Source organism: Gopherus evgoodei, chromosome 4 (assembly GCF_007399415.2).
Source record: "Gopherus evgoodei ecotype Sinaloan lineage chromosome 4, rGopEvg1_v1.p, whole genome shotgun sequence".
NCBI lineage: Eukaryota > Metazoa > Chordata > Testudines > Testudinidae > Gopherus > Gopherus evgoodei.
This window is the reverse complement of record NC_044325.1, coordinates 111,677,752-111,701,581: the sequence shown is the minus strand read 5'-3', so window position 1 is coordinate 111,701,581 and position 23,830 is coordinate 111,677,752. Positions and strand designations below refer to the sequence as shown.

Sequence of the window (23,830 nt, the reverse complement as noted above, 5' to 3'; positions counted from 1 at the left end):
ATAAACAGGGTGAATGTGAGGGAAGGCTGGCTTGCTTTGTTTTTCCCATTGTACCTCTTGGATCACTCTCTCTTTCCTCATGCTTGATTTGGATTTAAATATTGTTAATGTTTAGAATGGGGATTCTGTAGCATTCTATCAGGTGTCCTTAGAATATGGCCTACTCTGGATTTATTCTGCTTCTCCATGGGTAATGCCACCATAGTACTCTTATGTTCATGTACTTCTACTTCTGGTGGGTCAATTGGTTTGTTTTTGTATATTGTTTGAAATGCCTGACCATACGGCTACCAGCCTCATTCAATTTTGGATAATTCACTCTGAACATAAGGTGGTGCTGCCTCCTGATTGTGACTCTGAAGTACAAGACCTTGTCAACATGCAGAGTTGCACTGGTTTAACTAAAGCTGTGATTTTTCTTAAAGCTGATTTAGTTAAACTGGTGCAAAAGACTGTGTAAATGCTCTGATTTCAGTTTACACTAGGCTTATTTGGGTTTCAGTTAAGTCAATTCAGAACAGGTTTAATGAAATAAGTCATTGAAATAAGGTATCAACCTAAGGGTTTGCACCAGTTTAACTAACTCAGTTTAACTGTGTAGACAAGGCCTGCATTGATGCTGCAGCACAACTTGACAATATACATTATAACATCCAGATATTGCAGTGCGAAATGTCATTACATCATAACATGAAGACTTTTTCCTACAGGACAAAGATAAGAAAGTGACAACCCCAGTATAGATGCCCATGATCTGATTAATGGTACTTATTCTATGGTGGTCTGATCAGTTAAAAACCAATTTCTCACTGTCTATTTCATCCAGTGGAATCTGCCCAAATATCTGAAGGTAAGGACGATAAAGCACCCTTCTGAATATCCATTCTACTCGGCTGTCATCAGGATGGAGTAAGGCTTGAGTTGTCACACCATAGGCAATGAGCCACACACTCAGGAAAAAGAGAAAGAAGAAAACATCCTTCATCTAAAGGAGAGAAAAAAATGTTGACTGAAATTATTAATGTACAGAGCAGTTTCTCTTGTTTCTTTAAGAGCTTATTTTTTGAGGTGGAATGAGAGAAATTCTTGTGCACACTTTCTTTTTTAACCCTCTGCCATCATACTATTTTTGTTTTGCTTTTAGGATTCCCCTTTGTGACCTCTTTGCTGACCATTCCAGCTAAGGGCATTCTTTAATTCAGACTCTGACCCTTATGTGATTAAAAATGTGCCTTATTGAGGTTTTCATACACAGGTTTTCTGTGAGACCTTGCAGTAGGATTGACTGCCTTGTTGAAAACAGGATAATCTGAAGAGTATCTGATGTTCTGCTAAGACTCCCTATTCTTAGACTCATAGACTCATAGGTCAGAAGAGACCAATATGATCATCTAGTCTGACCTCCTGCACAAGGCAGGCCACAGAACCCCACCCATCCAATTTTATAACAACCCCTAACCCAGGACCGAGTTATTGAAATCCTCAAAATTGGTTTGAAGACCTCAAGCTGCAGAGAATCCACCAGCAAGCGACCCGTGCCCCACGCTGCAGGGGAAGGCGAAAAACCTCCAGGGCCCCTGCCAATCCGCCCTGGAGGAAAATTCCTTCCCGACCCCAAATATGGCGATCAGCTAAACCCTGAGCATGTGGGCAAGACTCACCAGCCAGCACCCAAGAAGGAATTCTCTGCAGTAACTCAGTTCCCATCCCATCCAACATCTCCCCGCAGACCATTGAGCAGACCTATCTGGTGGTAATCCAAGATCAATTGTCCAAATTAACGATCCTATCGTAATATCCCCTCCATATACTTATCAAGCTTTGTCTTAAAGCCAGAAAAGTCTTTTGCCCCTACTACTTCCCTCGGAAGGCTGTTCCAGAACTTCACTCCCCTAATGGTTAGAAACCTTCGTCTAATTTCAAGTCTAAACTTCCTATTATCCAATTTATACCCATTCGTCCTCGTGCCTACATTAGTACTAAACTTAAATAATTCCTCTCCCTCCCTAACGTTAACCCCCCTGATATATTTATATAGAGCAAGCATATCCCCCCGCAACCTTCTTTTGGCCAGGCTAAACAAGCCAAGCTCTTTGAGTCTCCTTTCATAAGGCAGTTTTTCCATTCCTCGGATCATCCTTGTAGCCCGTCTCTGAACCTGTTCCAGTTTGAATTCATCCTTCTTGAACATGGGACACCAGAACTGCACACAGTATTCCAGATGGGGTCTCACCAACACCTTATATAACGGTACTAACACCTCCTTATCCTTGCAGGAAATACCCCGCCTGATGCATCCCAAAATCGCATTTGCTTTTTTAACAGCCGTATCACATTGGCGACTCATAGTCATCCTGCTATCAACCAGTACCCCAAGGTCCTTCTCCTCCTCCGTCGCTTCCAACTGATGCGCCCCCAATGTATATCCAAAATTCTTATTATTAATTCCTAAGTGCATGACCTGGCACTTTTCACTATTGTATTTCATCCTATTTCTATTACTCCAGTTTACAAGGTGGTTCAGATCTTCCTGAATAGTATCCCTGTCCTTCTCCGTGTTAGCAATACCCCCCAGCTTTGTGTCATCCGCAAACTTTATTAGCACATTCCTGCTCTTTGTGCCAAGGTCAATAATAAAAAGGTTAAATAAGATCGGTCCCAAAACCGATTTTTGAGGGACTCCACTAGTGACCTCCTTCCAGCCTGACAGTTCACCCTTCAATACGACCCGCTGGAGTCTCCCCTTTAACCAGTTCCTTATCCACCTTACAACTTTCATATTCATCCCCATCTTTTCCAATTTAACTAACAGTTCCCCATGTGGAACCGTGTCGAACGCCTATATATATGATATATCTTACACTGAATCCCAAATGATATTACTCATTGGAGAATTCTGAACAGCTGTTAGAATAAACGTTGAACCATGCAAGGTTCATGTAAATTTTGATTGGGTTTCTCTGCTGAGTAATATGGTTGAAGATTAGTTTTTTAGGACCTCTACTTTTAAACATTGTGTTTCTCCAGCAAAGCAAAAGTAATTATATCCTAAAATACTTACTTAAAAACAAATACATATTTCAAATGTAATAACTTTTTCCCATTGGAAAATAAATATTTCGTCCCATCCGTATCTGATTTGAAACAGTCCATTAGTGACTGTACATAAGAATGGCCATACTGGGTCAGTCCATCTAGCCCAGTATCCTATCTTCCGACAGTGGCCAATACCAGGTGCCCCAGAGGGAATGAACAGAACAAGTGATCCATCCCCTGTCGCCCATTCCCAGCTTCTGGCAAACAGAGGCTATGGACACCATCCCTGCCTATCCTGGTTAATAGCCATTGATGGACCTATCCTCCATGAATTTATCTAGTTCCTTTTTGAAAGCTGTTATAGTCTTTGTCTTCACAACATCCTCTGGCAAAATGTTCCACAGGTTGACTGTGTGTTCTGTGAAAAAATATTTCCTTTTGTTTGGTTTAAAACTGCTGCCTACTGATTTCAGGTGGTGACTGTAGATTCATTTCAATTAGATTTTATGATTGGACAGCTAGCTGAAAGGAGGAGATCATTTGAAATTCCAGTTAGTAAAACAAACTAAAACAGACAAGAGATAGTGGGAGTATCTCAGACTTTTGCCAATTTACTTTGTGGCCTCAGATCATTCCAAATTTGTCTGTACACCGGGACTGTGATGTTGCAGTTGCTAATAAGGAGCAGTGGATGATCAGGAAATATTTCTTTGTGATATTTATTTGCTACTTGAATTTCATTAAATAACTGGATTTGCCCTATTTTAGAAACCACTAGTGCTACAGCAAGATGAATAAGAGTTAAGCAGTTTTGGCTTGCCTTTCTATTCAAGGGGAAAAGTCTGATGTTATCCCATTTGATATATCTTTGCAGCAAATATCATTTAGTGAAATACAGCTCTCTTTCTTTGATGTAGGGCTCAGTCCTGTACCACTGAAGATAATGGGAGTTTTTCCCCTTGACTTGTATGGCAGCAGGATGAAGTTCATATTTTATGGCTGTCTCAAGACTAGAGCTTTTGTTCACCTTGTAAAATGTTAATTGATTCTGTGACTTAATACGTTATAAATTAGGGCTGTCAATTAACCATAGTTAACTCATGCAATTAACTCAAAAAATTAATCACGATTAAAAAAATAATTGTGATTAATTGCAATTTAAATTGCATTGTTAAACAATAGAATACCAATTGAAATTTATTAAATATTTTGGATGTTTTTCTACATTTTCAAATATATTGATTTCAATTACAACACAATACAAAGTATACAGTGCTTACTTTATATTATTTTTAATACAAATATTTGCACTGTAAAACTGATAAAAAAAGAAATAGTTTTTTTCAGTTCACCTCATACAAGTACCTGAGTATGATCTCTTTATCGTGAAAGTGCAACTTACAAATGTAGATTTTTTTTTTGTTACATAACTACACTCAAACAAGACAAGGCAAAGTTTTAGAGCCTACAAGCCACTCAGTCCTACTTCTTGTTCAGCCAATCGCTAAGAGAAACAAGTTTATTTACATTTACAGGAGATAATGCTGCCCGCTTTTTATTTACAGTGTCACCATAAAGTGAGAGGCATTTGCATGAGACTTTTGTAGCTGGCATTGCAAGGTATTTACGTGCCAGGTATGGTAAACATTCATATGCCCCTTCATGCTTCAGCCACCATTCCAGAGGACATGCTACCATGCTGATGATGCTCATTAAAAAATAATTCATTAATTACATTTGTGACTGAACTCCTTGAGGGAGAATTGTGTGTCTCCGGCTGTTTTACCCGCATTCTGCCATATATTTCGTGTTATAGTAGTCTCGGATGATGACTCAGCACATATTGTTCATTTTAAAAATACTTTCACTGCAGATTTGACAAAACACAAAGAAGTTACCAATGTGAGATTTCTAAACATAGCTACAGCACTCGACCCAAGGTTTAAGAACCTGAAGTGCCTTCCAAAATCTGAGAGGGACAAGGTGGGGAGCATGCTTTCAGAAATCTTAAAAAAGAAACACTCCAATGTGGAAACTACAGAACCCGAACCACCAAAAAAGAAAATCAACCTTCTGCTGGTGGCATCTGACTCAGAACATAAAAATGAACATGTGTCGGTCCACACTGCTTTGGATTGTTATCAAGCAGAACCCATCATCACCATGGATGCATGTCCTCTGGAATGGTGGTGGAAGCATGAAGGGACATATGAATCTTTAGTACATCTGGCACATAAATATCTTGCGTCGCCGGCCACAACAGTGCCATGAGAAAACCAGTTCTCACTTTCAGGTGACATGAACAAGAAGTGGGCAGCATTATCTCCCACAAATGTAACCAAACTTGTTTGTCTGAACAAGAAATAGGACTGAAAAGACATGTAGGCTCAAAAGTTTTACATTTTTTTATTTTTGAATGCAGTTATTTTTTGTACATAGTTCTCCATTTGTGAGTTCAACTCTAAATATAAAGAGATTGCATTACAGTACTTGTATGAGGTGAATTGAAAAATACTATTTCTTTTGTTTTTACAGTGCAAATATTTAACAAAAATAAATATAAAGTGAGCATTGTACTTTTTGAAAATGTAGAAAACATCCACAAATATTTAAATAAATGGTATTCTATTATTTTTTAACAGTGTGATATGTTGTGTGATTAAGTTTTTTAATTGCTTGACAGCCCTTTTTATAAATGGAGTAGACCCTGCACAAACACTTGCTCATAGTGATGGTTTAGCCTAGTACTCAGCCTGGAGGAGTTGGAAGCTGCAATTGTGAGTTACTCTCACTTGCATTCTGTAAGCATAATTTGCAATAAAAACCTATGAGTACTGTGTATGTGATACTACTGCACAAGCATTAATACATGGTTTTTTTTTTATCCTCTTGGTACTCCACCCAATGGGATATAAGTGTTCCAGTTATTCCAGTGGTGCACAGATATGAACAGTCTGGTAGCTTTTAAGTTTATTAATCCTAAGCCTTGTCTAGAATAGAGTTTCTGCTGAGCCCCAGGGAGAGCTAGGATGAGAAACAAATGTTTGTACATGGCTGTATTAGCATTTACAGTCAGATAACTCCATGTTAATTGTTAACATGTGCTGTTTGACCTATATGATTAACATACCCACACAAAAATCACCAAACTGTTCAGGTCTGTACCCACATGCAGTAACTGGAACTCTTGGACGTTTCCTGCAGCTGTAGGGTAGCAAATGAAAACACTGTATCAACACTTCTGCCTTATAACACACAGAGTACTAACTAACACATTTTCATTATAAATTATGGCTAGAAAGCAGCTCCTGCCTCCACCAGGCACTAACCCAGATGATCTCTACAGGGCTATGTTCCTCCCTGCCACTGACATAATGGCAGAGTTCTTTTGTAACCGGCTTGTCTCTCATTTCAGATTCTTTGCTCCGAAAGAACACAGGCTAAGCTCCTCAAAAGCATATAAACACCTAACTCACCTTGAAATCAACAAGACTCAGAAGCCAAAATACCTCTAAGGATTGGAGCCCCAACTCCTGAACCAGACAAGCAGTTATATTTAAACCAAAAGGGAATAGGAAAAGAGACACCAGGACAGTGGGGAAGGAGAAAGAAAGAAATGGCAACCCCCCTGTGCAGCCTCCCAAATTGTAAGGGAGTAAAACAAGGGAGAACAAAGAAGAAAAGAACAAAGGGCTCGATTAACAGTTGTCATGCACTTTTGTATAATCACTTACAGCTGTGCTAAGTGGGTGTAAAATGCATTGGGTTAAATGACTACACAAGGTGCAAGGTAATGCTGACTTGGATCCAAAATCTGTGCTACAGACCTCTTTGAGAGGAGCCACATCTGGCTGGTAATAGCTCATAATGATGCTGCAATATAAGACAAACTAGAGGACTTAACAAAAGCAGAGTTACACATTGACTTCCTTAAAATTATAATGCTCAAATTTTTGTTTTGTTTGTTTCACTGCAGAATCCACAAGAATTTCTCTTTGGGAGAGCTCATACTTACCATTCTTTCCACAATTATGATCTTTGGCCCTAGTTGCTTGTGAATGGCAAAAATATGTATAAGTCTCAGAGTGAACACCATGAAATCAATAGCAAGTACTGTACGGCCGGCTTGAAATGTTGAGTTCAGCATTCTGCAGAACAAACCAAATGAAACAGCCTCAAACACCACCCAGTCACTTTATTTCTAGAGTTGTACATGTTGATTCAATGTGGAATCTAGGCAAGGAAAGGATGTGTGCTTAGGGCTTGTATCTCACATGAGCCACAACTATCACACTGTAAAAAGCATGTAACATCTGCCAATGAGAAGCATCAAGCTACTGCAGGAACACCAGCCTCCCCATGTCAGCTGTAATGAAACCACTAGGGCTACAGAGAGGTGACATAAGTGAGTACATCGACTTGATGTAGTCTTAAAGAGGAAACGGTGTTTCCCTCTGCAAGTGTTTCTTTGTGCCAGATAAGTTTTACTGTAGTCTGTGTGATAGCCTCTTTAGTCCAGTGGAAATTTAGAGCTCATAGAGGGGTGCTTTCACCCCAATTTACCACCAATATAGACTCTACTTTTTCAAAACTGATGAAAAATAAAAGCCACCAGAGCCTTCCCTCAGATGCATGCATGAGCATCCTGTAGAGGGTGGAAGGAATAGTCCATGTTCTAGTACATGCCTACCTGGCTCCACGTGACAGACATCTGACCATGTCACATGAAATGGATACAGGGTCAAAACTCTTGAAAGATACCAACCTGCAGGTCACTCCAATTATAAACAGAAAGATGGCCACCATATCACACTTATTCCAGTTATCCTCCATGTACAGTTTAAATTTCTTCATTAAATTCATGTCTTCATCTGTAAAGAAACTCTGCAAGGGAGCAACAATTGTCAGTGTTATCTTGCAAGCTCTTGTGATTTTAGTGTGAGTCCTGTGATGTATTTTCTGTTTTTCTGCAAACCCCAGCTCCTCAAATCAAGGGATTACATGAGCATCTCAGCTTTTTTTTTTGTTTTTGTTTTTATTTTTAAAGGAGATATATTTCTGACCCACATGATAATAGAGAAAAGCATGAAAACATGACCCAACTGCACACCAGAAGCTCAGGCCTCAGAAAACAAATATTATTTTTTAAAAATCTCATGATATTTAAGTTAATCTCATGAGTTTTTTGGAGGCTGACTCATAATTTTTTTTCAACATTGGGGGTTGGCCATATTTGTTTCTGTTTTGTAAAAATCTTTTCAATCAGACTGATCTCAATTTCCAGGCATGGGCGCCTAAACAGCGTATTCAAACCCTGGATGCTTAAAATGCCACTAACTAGCTTTGAGCATCCAGACAGCAGTTGGCTCTCTTACTTAGGTGTCCATGTCTCAAAAATTGGGCTCTTGATGCTTTACGGATGTATTACAAACAATTCTCAGCCCAAACATCCTCTGTGATCACCTTAGTGCTACAGGATACAACAGTCTGACATAACATCTTTAAAATATGCTCAGCTGATTTGCGACAAATTGGTGGTCGCCCTCCGAGCTTTCACAGTGTTGCAAGCCATGGCCGTTCAGAACTTCCTAGTAAAAGTGGGGCTATAACCCTGATTCTCATACTTCAGGAGCACTGGCCCCCTACTGCTTGAGCTAAAGGAGAAGGCCCACTAATTCTTTTAGGGTCAGGGTCTATGACAACAAGGTAAAGAGTCCAGGTACCCCCCAACAGAGGCCTTTTGTGTATATACAAACTAGGCAGTTCCTTACAGTATTGTGGACACACCATTTCAGCTGCTAAACCAGGCAGCTGAGGAGATTCTGAAAACAATTGCAAGATTAATGGAGAAATCTTAAAAAAATCTAAACATAACCTAATGACCTGAACTGAAAAGCATTTTAGAAAAACAAAAGTTAAACTGTTTAAGAGGCAAGCTCATTAACCTCTTCCTTCCTGCATATAAATACATATATAATAATCTGGAGGAAGTGGGAGGCAAAACAGTGTCAGATGGGATCATTCCAAGAGGAGGAAGTAGGGTGGATTAGCAATTCTGGGGGAATGGAGCTTGGTTGCAGTGAGCGGAGCAGGATAGGTAAACAGATAGCTGTTAGACCAGAGGAAAGACTGAGCAATCCCAGAGCATCAGCAATCTACCTAGAATATTGGTAGCAGCTGGAGCTTCTCCTGGAAGAAAAAGGGTAGAGCTGCAGCTGTGTGTGATGGAGGACCGGCATGTTAGCTGGGTGTATGTGAGGAGGAAATACACAGGCCTCTCTGGGTAATGAAAACGTTCAGAGCAATGAATATTTTTAGTGCTTTCCTATGTGAAGCTGTCCTTGACATTCCACCTCTTGAGGACAATGGGATTATGCAGACTGTAAATCAACTCTGAATCTTACTACCTGAATTTGGCACACTACTGTGAAGGTATGTATGAGGTTACTGACCTGTCGGATTTCTTCCAAGACCAATGTAAAAACCCAAAAGTAAAGTATAATCTCCTTAACAGAAGGCCCCTCAGGTGGTGGTGGTTTAAAATCCAGTAACAAGACATAGGTAAATAGAAACAGAAAAGCAAAATACATGATAACATTCCCCATAAATACTGTTACAGGGGCACTCCAAAACTTTTTCCAGCGAGTAAACATGAATGTTGCCCATGCTATGTTTTCAGAAGATCTCCGCTTCTCTAATTTGACATCTACCCTGTAAAACAAAGAGAGCAAATTACAGCTACAATTATAGCTTCTTAAAATCTGTTTGTAAAAGAACACTAGGCCTGATTCTGTGCCGTGCCTAGGGTCTCTCTGCAGCTGGTGCATGTTAGAGGAGCTCCATTGAAAGCAGTGGAACTATACTGATTTATGCCAGCTGAGGATCTGGCCCTGATAGTGTAAATTCTCCTTGAAGTCACTGGAAGAGCCTTGCCATAGCAGAAACACTGCCAGGTAGCATTTAAGCTTTGCATGTTTTAAAACAAAACTGTACCAAACCTATTACATTTTTTCATTCCTTTAACTTGGTATTTGCTTTTCAGTACAGTGGAGTAGGCTTGCTTAGTGTTTATTTGGATCTTTTGTGTGTGTGCGTGCGTGCGTGTGTGCGTGATTTGTTTTTGTTTTTTGGAGGAGGGCTAGGATTTAAACATACCCCTTGAGCATTTACAACGCAACACTGCAGCATCATACTAGTGCATGAGGATCAAAAGGCAAATGGATTTGTTACTATTCATTGTCCAAAATGAGAGCAAGACATGAAAAGCGAACAGGCACCATAAATGCTGACAAGTACATTTATTTTCTATAACGTATTTTGTTTCTGATAAACCAAGATACTATTTTTCACATAGGTGAGGACTTTCTTTTTAAATATATGATTTTAAACATGTGTTTCTTTAGGACCAGACTGAAATACACTTATTCACATTGAGTAGTACCTTATTCCTCTAGTAGTGTTGCTGAAATCAGTGGAACTATTCAAGAAGTGAGGTACTACTCAATACGAGTGAGAGTATTTCAGTCCGGTCCTAGGCTTAAAGTTATAGTGACTCACTAAAAAGTCTGACAGGAGTTTTCAGTAAAGAAGTCAGGATGGTAAGTTATTAATGTAAGTGCTGGCTGCACTGCGGTTGCCTGAGGGTTATGGGAACTGATGGAAAATCTGGCCATATACAGGCAAAATGTGCTGCAGTCCTTCAGTATATCAAGTGCTATACAGTGTAAATGTAAGTTATTCTGTGTGTATAATGCAAAACCCCCATTTTTGGCAGCAATCCGATTCAGTAAAATCTCACGCTGTATATATTTTTTTACTTTGATGTCTCCCCTGGCTGTACTTGTTTCCATCTAAATTGCTGACTATAGACTAAGGATGTTATTGCACCTTTCAGTCTGTGTTCCTTGATGTGAAGGAGATCACTCTTTTTAATAAGGGATGTGCACGCTGGGGAAAGCTTCCTCCGCAACTCAAACAAAACACAAAGCAATTGATTCTACATGGGTTTTTTATTTCTCCTGGTACTATTTCTAATTTCTAAATATTTTACTTCATAGCCAGCCTGTTCTCTCTACTTGATTCTCTAGGAAGCAGTTGTCATAACACTAAATTTATGACATGAGCACAGCTATTCCCATGGCAACAGACTGATGTAGTAAACAAACAATTATGACTTGGGATTCAGAAAAAGAAACAAACCTGGGAGTTAGAGAAATCCCATATTAACATAAACTCTTGAGGCAATAACAAATGGAACAGAAAACATACTGGCCAAGAACCATATTCCTCCCTGTAATATGAGGACATCAAAATGTTTCATAGACATGAATTAATAACTGGTTTTGTGAGAGAGGGGTGCTATTTATACCCATTTTATGGATGATGAAGCAGAGAAACTAGTGATTTTTCCCAAAGTGTCACCAGTTCAATGTCAAAGCTAAGAATAGAAACAGAGTTCTGACTCTGTCCATGATATGACATTCTCTCAACTTCAGTTTTTCAGACCTTTCAAAGAATGCTAGTGAAACAAAATCAAATATGTGGATGATTTAATCATATCTGTTGTGCTACATGTGTCTGATCCAGGTATTCAGCTCCCTTTAGAAAGTTGTGTACTTATCACAGGAAGAATCTCTCTTTCCTGATTTATGGATAAAACTTCTTGGCTACCTTCAGATCTAAAACAGATGGTTTTGTGGTTAAGACACTAGACTGGGACTCAGGAGATCTGGGTCCAATCATTGGCTCTGCTGCAGAATTTGTGTGTGTCTGTGGCCAAGTTAAATAACCTCCCTCTGCCTGGATCCCATTTGCAGAATGGGGATGATAATACTTTGCTTTCTCCAGTCCTACATCTTGTCTATTTATAAATAAAGGATATGCCTATGCCATAAGGGAAGGGGTGATTGTAGCATAGGTAGGTGTACTTGTCCTAGGTTTAATCTAGCTAGCCTGGGTAACAATAGCCATGTAGAGATGGTGACATGGGTTCAGCATGGGCTAACAACCAATCACAGCCTTCCCTTGCCATACCCTCAGCACCTCAGAGCAAGGCCTGTCTCTTATGATATGTGTGTCTATCACTTAGCCTGAGAAGATTCTGATTGGAATAGAAATGGTTAGGTGCTACTATACTAAACCACAATTATTGTGGATTTGGCTGTGAAGACCTGGGTAGAGAGGAATAAAGTATCAGAAAGTTCAGATCCCAAAGTTGCATGAGTTCAGAATCTGCTTTCTGCATGTCTTTCAGCACCCTGCGACTCAGACCTGTACAGTTTTAGGCCTTAAATCCAATACATGGCAGCTGTCGTTAGCTGAATGGAATGCTAAGAGGAGACTTGGGAGAATCTAGCTAAAACATCAGCCTCAGTTCTGTCAGTATGAGCTGTATAGACTGACTGAAGTTGCTTTGTTCATTTAAAAATAACTCCATGCTCCTTGTGATAGACCCAGGCCAGTTGTGAACAGCAGAGTAGTCCTACTGATATCCAGGTGAACAGCAGAGTAGTAGAAGGGAGATATACTGGCCACTGGATTAACAGTTTTCTGTTCCCAGACTGACCAGAGCAGGGGCTGCTCCAGGCTAATGAGAACACCTGACTCCAATTAACCTGCAAAGAGTCAGGTGAGGCCTTTAAGCTAATATGACCACCTGACTCTAATTAAGGCCCCACTGATACTATAAAAAGGGCACACTCCAGTCAGGCAGAGGAGAGTTATGGAGCCAGAGGAGAAGTGTGGCTGAAGGGCTGGTTACTGAAGACACCCTCAAACCATCGGTAAGGGAGCCCTAAGGTAAGGGTAAAGAAGGGAGAAGCAGGAGAGCTGTGGGGGAGTGGTCCAGGGAAATGTAGCAACTCTGGCAGTGAAAGGTTGGCTGCCAACAGCTGCTACCATTAAGGTCCCTGGGCCAGAACCTGGAGTAGAGGGCAAGCCCGGGTTCCCCCCAACACACCACTACAGGAACATCTCCTGGAAGAGGAAGTCAAGCCCCTATCAGGACAGGAGGCTAAACTGTTCTGAAATAAGCCCCCAGGGACAACAGAGACTGTGGGAGTTCTCTCACCAAACTCCTTGCTGGCCTAAGATGAAAAGGGCTCAGACTGAAACCCTGGCCTTAGAGAGAGAAGGACTATGTGGAGGCTTGCAGGGAGCCACTGAGGCTAGCATAAACCACCTAGAAGCATGGGACCCACGGGGACAAGGTTGGAACTCTGACACATCCTATTTATCTCCCTCTTTCCATATACACAGTAATAACAATAATGACCTTGACACAGGGCATTTTCTGAGGATTAATGACTGACAAGGGAACCTCAGCTGTCCTTTGGGTTATCAGCTAGTCATTCAACTTCCAAACGATATTAACAGATTGACTCAGACTTACCTATCCCCCTCCTTGGAAAAAAGCAAAGTCCTTTCTGTGTCTAGGCTCTCTAGCTCTCTGAATGTCTCTGGCTCATTCTTTGATTGTACTTGTTCACTGTAAGAAAATATAATTATTATTGAAAGATGATGGACGGCAGCTCTTCACTGCTGAACTGAGAGCTATTCAGCTATGTTACAGCAGCCTGGCCTGGGGTCTCTCCCTGGTAAGAGGCTCTTATGTGGCTAGAGAGAATCGGCCAGGCTTTGTATTTCACATCCTATAGCGGGCAACTGAAGATCCAGCACAGAAGGGAACCTACAATAACAATGAGGAGTCCGGTGGCACCTTAAACACTAATAGATTTATTTGGGCATAAGCTTTCATGGGTTAAAAACCCACTTCTTCAGATGCATGGAATGAAAATTACAGATGCAGGCATTATTATACAAGAAGAGAACCGAGTTACCTCACAAGTAGAGAATACATTCACATTTTAAGCATAGTAGGGGCTGCACAAGGCCCATCCAACCACTAAATACCACTTAAGGCTTCTTAGGTTATGTCTACACTGCAGCTGAGAGGTTGATTCCCAGATTCATACTAGCTTTGCTGGAGATTGCAGCACAGGTAGTGGCTTGAGCTAGCTGCCTGAGTTCACGTCTGCCTGAGCTCCTGCCTGTGCTGCAACATGTACGCTACTTTTAGCACATTAGTATGAGCAGAACTAGCATAAGTCTCTATACCCATACTGGGAATGACATCTCCTAGCAGCAGTGCAGACATATGCTCAGGGCTTAATGGCTGACCAGCCCTTCTGTTGGCCCCTCTGCCCAGAGGTAATGTCACCCTCAGTTCTTTCTGTGATTCTGTGTGTGCATGCTATATTTTTCACTTCACTGTCTCTTACTGATTCTTCCCCCCCTCCATCCCCCGGACAGCTTTGACACCCACAAATGTTTTGTTTATACCTGAATGCTATTAGATTAGTGTAGATTAGAAGAGGACACCAGAATCCGCAGATTAACTTCAGGATCGGAGTGCTTGTTGACATGTCTCCCCACCAGATTTTTGTCAAGAAGGCCTGAAAGTCAAAGAAAAAGAACAGAAAGTAAACCTGGCTTTGACACAAAGTAAGTGAACATGGAGCTAAATCATGTTTTCCTTCTATGGAACCTTGAAGGGTGGGGCAAGAAACACTACCTAAAACTAGATTGTGGGTATGTCTTCATTGCAGAGTTAACCCCAGTTGTGTACACTTTCTTACTCCTCTCTAACCTAGCTCCAGGGAAAGCATCTATGTCCGTGTTGGCACGGCTCTTGTTCATGTATGGCACTAAGACAAAGGTGGGCAAACTTTTTTGGCCTGAGGGCCACATCGGCGTTGTGCAACTGTATGAAGGGGCCAGGTAGGGAAGGCTGTGCCTCCCAAAACAGCCTGGCCCCCACCCCTTATCTGACTCCTCCCACTTCCCACCCCTGACTGCCCCCCCTCAGAATCCCTGACCCATCCAACCCCCCTATGACTTGTCCCCTAACAGCCCCTTCCTGGGGCCCCCACCTCTAACCACCCAGGGACCATGCTCCCTATTTAACCCCCGGAGATGATTTTCAGTGGCACTCACACTGCCCGGGTCCTGGCCACCGGTCCGGGGGGACTCTGCATTTTAATTTCATTTTAAATGAAGCTTTTTAAACATTTTAAAAGACTTTTTATTTACTTTACATACAACAATAGTTTAGTTATATAGTATAGACTTAGAGAAAGAGACCTTTTTGAAAATGTTACAATGTATTACTGGCACGCGAAACCTTAAATGAGTGTGAATAAATGAAGACTCAGCACAGCACTTCTGAAAGGTTGCTGAGCCCTGTGATAGCAGCTGATGAGTTGTGCTAACTTGAGTTGTAGCCTCCACACCCTGATGGGCAGCAAACTTGAGATAAAAGCACCACCACACCTAAGGGTTTTGCGTGTCAACAGAACCTCGAGTTGAGGTCAACGCTCAAGTTATATTTAGGGTTGCCAACCCTCCAGGATTGCCCTGGAGTCTATGAATTAAAAATTAATCTTTGATTAAAGATTGTCATATGATGAAACCTCCAAGAATATGTCCAACCAAAATTGGCATCCCTAGTTATAATTTGTCATGAAGAAAAAACCCTTTGTTGTGCCTAATACAGCCATGTGATGGAGTCACCCCACATCCTTGTACAGTTTCATTAGACCAGCTCAGATCCTAGCTTCAGTTGCGAAATGGAGAATAGGAGATGCATTCCCAGTGCTCCTCTGAGCAATTGGGTGCGAGAAAGCAGGGAGTGGGTGGAGCCAGAGTTTTGACCTCTTCTCCACTAATGGCCTGGCTGGACTCCAGGAGGTGAATATGCTGCTCTGTAATGCACTGCCGTAGAATACTCCCTTCTCTTATCTCCTCGGGGGAGCACTGGAGGAATTCTGCCTCAACAAGATGTTTCCTGGGAGGGTGCAGTTTCTCCGTGAACTCCTCCTTTGTTCAGGGCTGTGCCTAGAAGTACAATGCTGCCCCTAGAAAGTCACAAGGGAATCTCCTTGCGTTTTGCTCACCTGGACACCATCGTGTGCAAAGAAAGACTTAGCATCTGCTTCTGTGGCCAAGTGGAGACAGGTAGTTTTGCTCCAGTATTGGTTTTTCCTCACCAGTAAAGCAAAAGCTCGTTCCTCACTGTTGTGATAGCATTCACTGAATAGCTCTGCCAAGTGAAGAGAATTCATGTTTAATGACAGACACACAGCTCTACATCTGTGCATACACACTGGTGCAGGAAAGAGAACGTGTATATTTCTCTTGGGGAAAAAGTCAAAATTCAGGGAATTGTGATAAAAATGCATTTGAAAATGTCTCCTTAAATTTAAGTATTTACAAAAAGCTGAAATCCTTCATGCCCCTTAGGTGCCCATTCATTGTCCCTTTCTTGCCTACATGATTTCTTCTCATCTTGAGTCTGTTTAATTTTTTTCTCACTTATTTGACTTTTTATTGATAAATTTCTCGTCCCTCAATTCTTCCACAGATTACATAAAAGCCCCTTTTACAAGCGCACACAAATGCACATTAAAGGCCCAATTGTGAAGCCACTTCATACGCAGAATTTGATGCAGTATCAGGCACAAACCAAACTCTGGCAGGTTTTCTTACACACTGAAGAACCTGATTCTTCAAGGTGCCATGTGCCCTCCACTCTTTTATAGGTAATTCAAGGGAAATAAGGGTGCTCAACCTCAGGCCTTAGCCAGCTAACGTTGGCCCTTTTAGGGCAAAATTCTTTAACAGGAGCTGGCCTTTGGTCTTAGTGCTCAGTTGCTATTGTAATGGGAGCACCAGCTGAAGTAAGTCACAGTGTGCTCATTGTGTCTGAGTTGTCTACTGTGTCCATCACTCTGCTGATCTCCCCCCCCGCCCTGACTCCAGAGCATTTCCTATCCCTGCCTTCACCACCTCAATCACTTTGGGTTTTTAATGTCAGTGTTTTTTGAAGTTGCCTGATATAGGAGTTTATTTTGCAGCATCCCTTGAATATGCTCATTGAAGTACATATTGTTGTCAGGACCAGATTAAGACCTAGGCACTGTTGGTCTTATCCTGGGCCAATGAAGTTAATGGAAAGACTTCCATTGATTTCAATGGCTCTACAGTCCTTTGCCTAGGACTCCAGCATTCATGTAATTACACCAAAGTCTTCGTTCTGATTTTAGAAACAAAAAAAATGACTAGATCTCATGGTTGCGAAGACCGCCTTGAAAAGATGACCCTTGTATAAACGGATACAGAGATATCTGCATGACCATGCTCACGCTAGCACTCATCCACTCAACACACTAAAAAAAGTAGTGTAACTATGGTAGCACAGGCAGTGGCCTCAAAACCAGCCGCCCTATAGTACATACCAAAGGGGTTGGGGCAGGTTTGCACTCAGCATGGTTTAGCCCATGTCACTGCCACTGCCCATGCTACTGGGGTTATGCTACTATTTTTGTTGTGCTAGCTCAAGCAGCGCTAGTGCCAGTACATCTACGCAAGCTGAGAATCATACCCCCAGCTCCAAGTGTAGATGCAGCCATAGCCTCGTTGTTCTAGAGGCCCTGCTAACACCACCTAAGAGAGAACTCTGTGGAGAAGAAGAGTGCAGCAGACCTGGCTCACCTCCCGATAAGACAAACCAAGATGCTGGAAGAAGTTCAAGGGGATACATATGATGCCACCCTTAACTTTCCCCTGCTGCCACCACAGATGCTGCTGAAAGAAGGGAGACTCGTATGGCACTGCCTCTCTGGCAGGCGGGCCCCCTGCTATAAATGCCGCAACTAGGAGGTCAAAGCCATGGGGAGTATTGTGTGTCAGGGTGTGCCTAGGGCTCTGGATTGCTTTAATCAGGTCCTGGCTTTTGCTGGGATCCGTCGTGTATCCTTGATGGTGATTATTTTCATTCTAGCTGTCATTTGGAATGGAATGTTAAATTAAAATCTAGCAAGCTGGTTGGTTTCAGGTGTTCAAAATCTGTGCCTTGGCATCTACACAGCTGCCAGAGGAACGGGGAATAAATCTACGTGGCTCTTGAACTGGTTGGAATAATTAACTGACCCAAGCTATCATATAGACTTCCAAACCTATTCTTCAAGCTTTTTTGAGGTTTGAAATTGTTTTGGCTACCTCTTTATTTCATCTGTCACTTCCACACACTTCTGTACTTCCTGCTTTAGTGTAGGATCAGGAGCTTTAAGTTATCAAAATGCAGTGAGAGAGGATGTTCTTGTGGTATTTCCAGCTTGGGCAATGCCAGCAAGCACTGGAAATCCCGAGAGGCTAATTTTGTGATAGGACCTTGGGAGCATGATTGAGAGAGACAGAGACACAATGATAAAGCCAGGGATAGAAGGGAGTGGCAGCTTCCCCACCCTGGAGATTAGGAGGGAATAGTGGGTGTACCCACTCCAAACGCCCAGCAGGGAGCCTGCATTTTTGTGTGTGCATTTCAGATAGGACTTTGAACCAGAAATGGTCCCACTTAAATTGGGGCTGGCCAGTTTCCTCTAAGGCCTTAAACACAAGGTAGACCAAAAATAGTGGTTTATTTTAAAATCTTATAATTTATACTATACTCTTGTGATTTTTGGTGGGGAGGGAGGTGGGTCTGACTTGTGATATCTGAATGTTTGGGACTGGCAAAGCTCCAAAAGGTTGGGTCACTCATAGGAGCATGTCTGTTATTACTTTATGATGTTTTTTGCTAGTTGGTCTTCCAGTGCCAGTCACATCTTAAATATTTGATAATGATCTTAAGGACTGCAGTTGCTTACCCAGAGCGAGCTGATCATACTTGGCTTCTTTCATCCTACGGGCTACTTCAGCCTCTGTCTCCAGTCGGGACATGTCCTTGAGAATCTTACAAGCTGCCAGAGCTGCAGCTACACCTTCTTGTCCCTGGAAAATGGAAAAGAGGTGGGGGCAGCCTATGATAAATATTAATAATTCTGAAAGATGGGAATGTCACCATGAGAGCTGGCTGAAAAATGGGGAGGAGGTTCTGTGAAAAACTTTGAGTTGTTTGTTGGGTAGGGGACAGAAATACAAACAACAAAAAACTTGGGCTGAAATACTTTATTTGGAAATGCTGTTGCAGTGCCTCATGGGAGTTGTAGTACAAGTACCTCTTTCAGACTAGTGATTTTGGGGGTCATCTCCATGGTTGGGAACCCAGCTGGAGACCTTTTAAAGGGGCCTGACTTTCAGGCAGCAGGCAAGGTTCAAGAGAAGAAGAGTGACTGGTGGAAACAGAGAAACACATTTCCCCACAGATGCAGACATGGGTAGCAAGTTAGTAGAAATTTTGGTGGTGCCCAGAACCCGCCCCCCCCAACTACATCCCCCACCTGCCTAAGACTCTGGGAGGGAGTTTAGGTGGGGGAAGGAGGTCTGGGGTGCAGGTCCTGGGCTGGGGATTAGTGTGCAGGAGGAGTGCAAGGTGCAGGCTTTGGGATGGAGTTTGGGTGCTGGGTGCAGGCTCCAGGCTGGGGCAGGGGGTGGATGTGCAGGACGGGGTGAGTGGTGCAGGCTCTGGAATGAAGTTTGGGGGTATGAGGGGGTGCAGAGGGAGGAAGTTTGGGGGCAGGAAGGGGTATGTGGGAAGGGGGAGGGGGTGCAGGCTCTGGGAGGGAGTTGGGCAATAGGGGGTGCAGGGGTGAGGGCTGTGGGGCTGGGGATGAAGCATTCATGATGCAGAAGGGGTCTCAGGGCTGGGGCAGAGGATTAGGGTGCGGGGGGATGAGGGCTCTGGCTGGGACTGAGGATGAGGGTTCATGATGCAGGAAGGGGCTCAGGGCTGAGGCAGAGGATTAGGGTGCAGGGGAAGAGGGATGGGGATGAAGGATTTGGGGCTTTGGAGAGGCTCAGGGCTAGGGGGAAAGGGCAGGGTAAGGGCAGCCTCCCCTGCCATTAGTGGCGGAGAGGGGCACTAGGGCCCTGGGGCAGCAGACAGCAGTTGATGCGGGGATGCAGATGTAGTGTAGGAATGTGCTACACTGGCAGCACAAGCAGGCATGGGAGAGGGGCATGCTGTTTTCTTTCAGGCAGGGATGCAGGGGGCAGGGAGGGAGACGCATGGGGGGAGGGGTGGCAGGCGGGGGCAGGGGCCCGCTCCAGGCAGAGCCTGGGGAGAGACCCAGCTCCAAATATTGGTGGAGCAGGGCCCCTAGCCCTGAATATTCCTGGAGCCCGGGCACCGCAAAAGAATATAACTCGCCACCTATGGATGCAGAGCATGAGTAATGGATATGCTGCTGTGTCTCTTCCTTCCCCATGGTGTAAAAACCAAACACACGATTAACCCATTGGAAAATGAACATAACCTGAGGTCAGAGGCCAAGGGTCACTGACTGCCCGGAAGACAGTGATTAAAATCTAGGGCCGGATGCTCATATGGTGTTAATCAGCAGAGCTTAATGGAAGCCAATGAAGCTGCATTGATTTATACCAGCTGTGGCTCACACCATGTTTATATAACTTCTGACCACTACTAGCCTGAGCTACATTCACACTAAAGCAATTCAGCAGTGAAAGATTCCATAAAAGTCTTATCTCATATCTTGAAGGACAAATTTCTTAACTTCCTAACTGCAAGACTGAATATACTAATACTTCAGATCTAAAACAAATTGCCAATAAGTGGCCTAAAGTAGTGTTATCTTCAAGCTTACCATAGCCCAGAAATAGTTTGCCATCTTATGCCGGTTTTGAAGTACTGCCCATAAAAATAAATCCCTCCAGGGATTCTCACTCTTCTGGTTCATATCCAGGAGCCCAGGTAATCGTTTTGCATTTGTTTTATCCTACAATACATTTTAAGAAAAACTTAAAATCTGATTTTATAATTTCATTTTATATTTTTAATATATTGTCAGATGTTTCGGTGCCAACTACATGATCCAAGCAGCAAATCAGCAGTACGAGCAATTTTCAAATCCTTTTGATTTTCCTTGGGATGAAGAGGTAACTAATTCACTCTATATAATGATTCAAAGGGGCCTTGTATCCATGATACAACTAAATATGTGTGAGAACATTTGGGGTGAAATCCTGGCCACACTGAAGTCAATGGCAAAACTCTCATTGATTTCACTGAAGCCAGGATATCATCCTGTATGTGTAAAATCATCCCAAAAAACCGAGTGAGTAGCTCATCTAAATTGGACTTGAATTATACCAGGTTCTGCATAACTGGGGCAAAGAACTCGGTTTCAGAGTAAACCAACAAAAGGCATTTTGTTTAAACATAAAACCAGTCTCAACGTGGCCCTGTACACAACAAGAAAGAGCACTGGAGTGCCTCTTCTCTTTAGTCCAAGCACCAGCTGCTCAGCCTCACTGCTTCTTACCTCACATGAAGAATAGCTTAAAATAAAATGTAGTTTATTTTTCAAATATTTTGAGGATTTAATCTACATAAATCATGCTGAAATTGGGATGGGAAAGGTCTGTTAGCTATTTTCGTCCCCCATCAATAAAAGAACTAAGCAGTTGTTGGCATAACTACTTGAAATTCTGCTAGAATTTGTAGTTTAGAGATCTGAGTCCTACAGAATTGCTGATTAACCCTGAATCATGGCTCATATTTTTTGAGTCCCTGCATTCCCTTCTATGAATCCATCCCCACACTTCAAACTTAATTCAAGACACAATACCTTGGAAGGGGTGGGTGGGAGGGGTGGGGGCATAAAGAGGAATCACAAAATGTTTTCCAGAAAAATCCCTCTTTTTAATTCAAAAATTAAAAATTGGAAAATTCAAAACATTTAAACAAATTTTATAACTAGTTGAAGAAAAGGAGAAAATTTGACAATTTTCTCCAATTCTCTGCCCCGCCCCCATTTTCAAAATGTTGGATAGCTGTAAATAAAATCTGAAAACAGAGAGAACGGCGGTTAATATGTGAATCTTAACTGTAACTCACAGCTTTCCTCTTGCTTCCTTGCTTGACCTCTTGATAGAAACCTCTACATGCATCATGAAGAAAATCCTTGAGCACTCTAGAAACTTCATGGAGGGTAAAGAGCGGGCAGACATCTATCATTTCCTTATGTTGTTGACCAGTGATCCCTGCTAGAGTCAGCTTGCTTTCCTCATGTTTCTTCAGGAGGAGTGCATAGAGGAGGCATTTCCGAGAGATGGAGCAGTAGAGCCTCTGAAGCCGGCTGTACGTCAGGAAGTCATTCATGTTGGCCCCATTGTCAATAAATAACTTTACAAATTCTGGCTTATCATTCACCAGAGCATCCATCATCACTTCCTCTAGGTCACAGGACTAGATTTCCATGAAACACAAAAGGGTATAATTTATATTTTACGAGTATTGCCATGGGGGATTCGGGTTGGGAAATTAGACTTTCACCCACTGTTTAAATCCAGACCAGATCCGCAGTTGTTAAAATTTGCTACCACCTGACTGATTCTGGGTGGGACGGGAGAGCTGATATGAAATGAAAGAAAGGCCTCACATCAGGTCTTTGAGCATGTGTGTGTGCACAATGAAAAAACTCCATTCCAATTAGTATTTATGGTTACCCTGTTACTATGGTATGTATATTTGTAATGTGGCAGAGCCTGTCAGGGGCCAGGACTCCATTGTGCTAGTTGCTATACAGAACAAAAGGATGCCTGAAGGGCTGTTGGCAGTTTCGGTGGGGTAACTAAGGACATAAGGGCTCAGGCAGCTGAACTATCCTTGGTTCTTTAGATATAATCCTGTGTGGTCAAGAAAGACAGAGGCAGTGTGAGGACAATGCGCACAGCCACTTCCCGTGCTTTCATGGCGAATAAAAGAGGGCTTTAGTTTCTAGTACTACTGATCTGGTATGTTTCGCTAGCTACATGAAAATCTTGCCCATTGCCAATAGGATTTAGGCAACTACAATCTAAGCAAGTTGAGTCTGGTACCTTCCATTCCACATCGCCATTGAATATTTCACTTTTAGCTATGTCCACTCTATTCCAGGCCACTGCCAGCTTCAGTTCATCCAGGTATTCCTGGGCTTCCTGACTATGACTTTTACAGGCTGCCAAAAACAGGAAACACAAATACATTCAGCATTTGACTCTATGTTAAATTGGGTGTTACATAAAGTTTAATCAAAGTGTGACTGTAATGAGACCTCTTGTTCAGTTAAGTCAGATTTGTGGGTTACATACGTGGAAATCCCTCACACTTTTATTTTCCCCCCCTTACCTGAGGGACTGTGATCTGAAAGTTTACATCCATCTCACATTTTGAATTTTGTTTTCTAGCCAAAATCTCTCTCATACGTTACTGGGCCTTTAAACTGAATCGTGTTCTTCAGAAAAGGCTATGTTTGGGAGTTTTTTAATGTATTAACTCACAGAATATGGAATCTCTCCTTCCCCCTGTTGAATCTAGGATGATCCAACACAAACTGCCGTGGATGGCAATGCTACTATAGAACTCTTTCAGAAGACAGAGTGCAGGTTTCTTGTCGTAAAACTGGAAGTTTCACTATGAAAGCTGAGTTTGATATAAATGGCTTCTTAAAATGTCTTTAATCAGAATATACTATCGCCAACATGTTTCAATTCCTCTATAGCCTATTATTTCTAAGAGGTGCGAACAGCAACCATGGATCAGTTAATATACTATACAATATGATAGCCAGCATTACTTAAAAAAATTCCGTCACTTCTAGTATGATCTGATGCAACAGGGACAATTGGGTATAAGTTTTATCATCTACAAGCAAGCAGAAGACTTTACATCAAACAGGAACACCGATCAAAGAGCCCACTTTGCTTGCTCCTGTCTTCAAGAATAAGATACACTTGCTATTAGTTCTCTGTTTCCCTGGCCCTTGTGGCCATTTTACTATTGGTCTGAGTTAGTGGA

The 23,830-nt window shown here is 42.2% G+C and overlaps 1 protein-coding gene across 1 annotated transcript in view; it reads right to left on the bottom strand.

The window, feature by feature from the left end:
• Positions 1-23,830, bottom strand: part of TRPM5 (transient receptor potential cation channel subfamily M member 5) — an 87,167-nt gene that overhangs the window by 11,589 nt on the left and 51,748 nt on the right. The window contains 11 exon segments of the mRNA XM_030562134.1: positions 811-985; positions 7,052-7,184; positions 7,802-7,920; positions 9,489-9,747; positions 13,427-13,522; positions 14,377-14,489; positions 15,990-16,135; positions 18,741-18,864; positions 20,637-20,768; positions 21,890-22,240; positions 22,873-22,991. Coding sequence (XP_030417994.1) covers positions 811-985; positions 7,052-7,184; positions 7,802-7,920; positions 9,489-9,747; positions 13,427-13,522; positions 14,377-14,489; positions 15,990-16,135; positions 18,741-18,864; positions 20,637-20,768; positions 21,890-22,240; positions 22,873-22,991 — 1,767 coding nt within the window.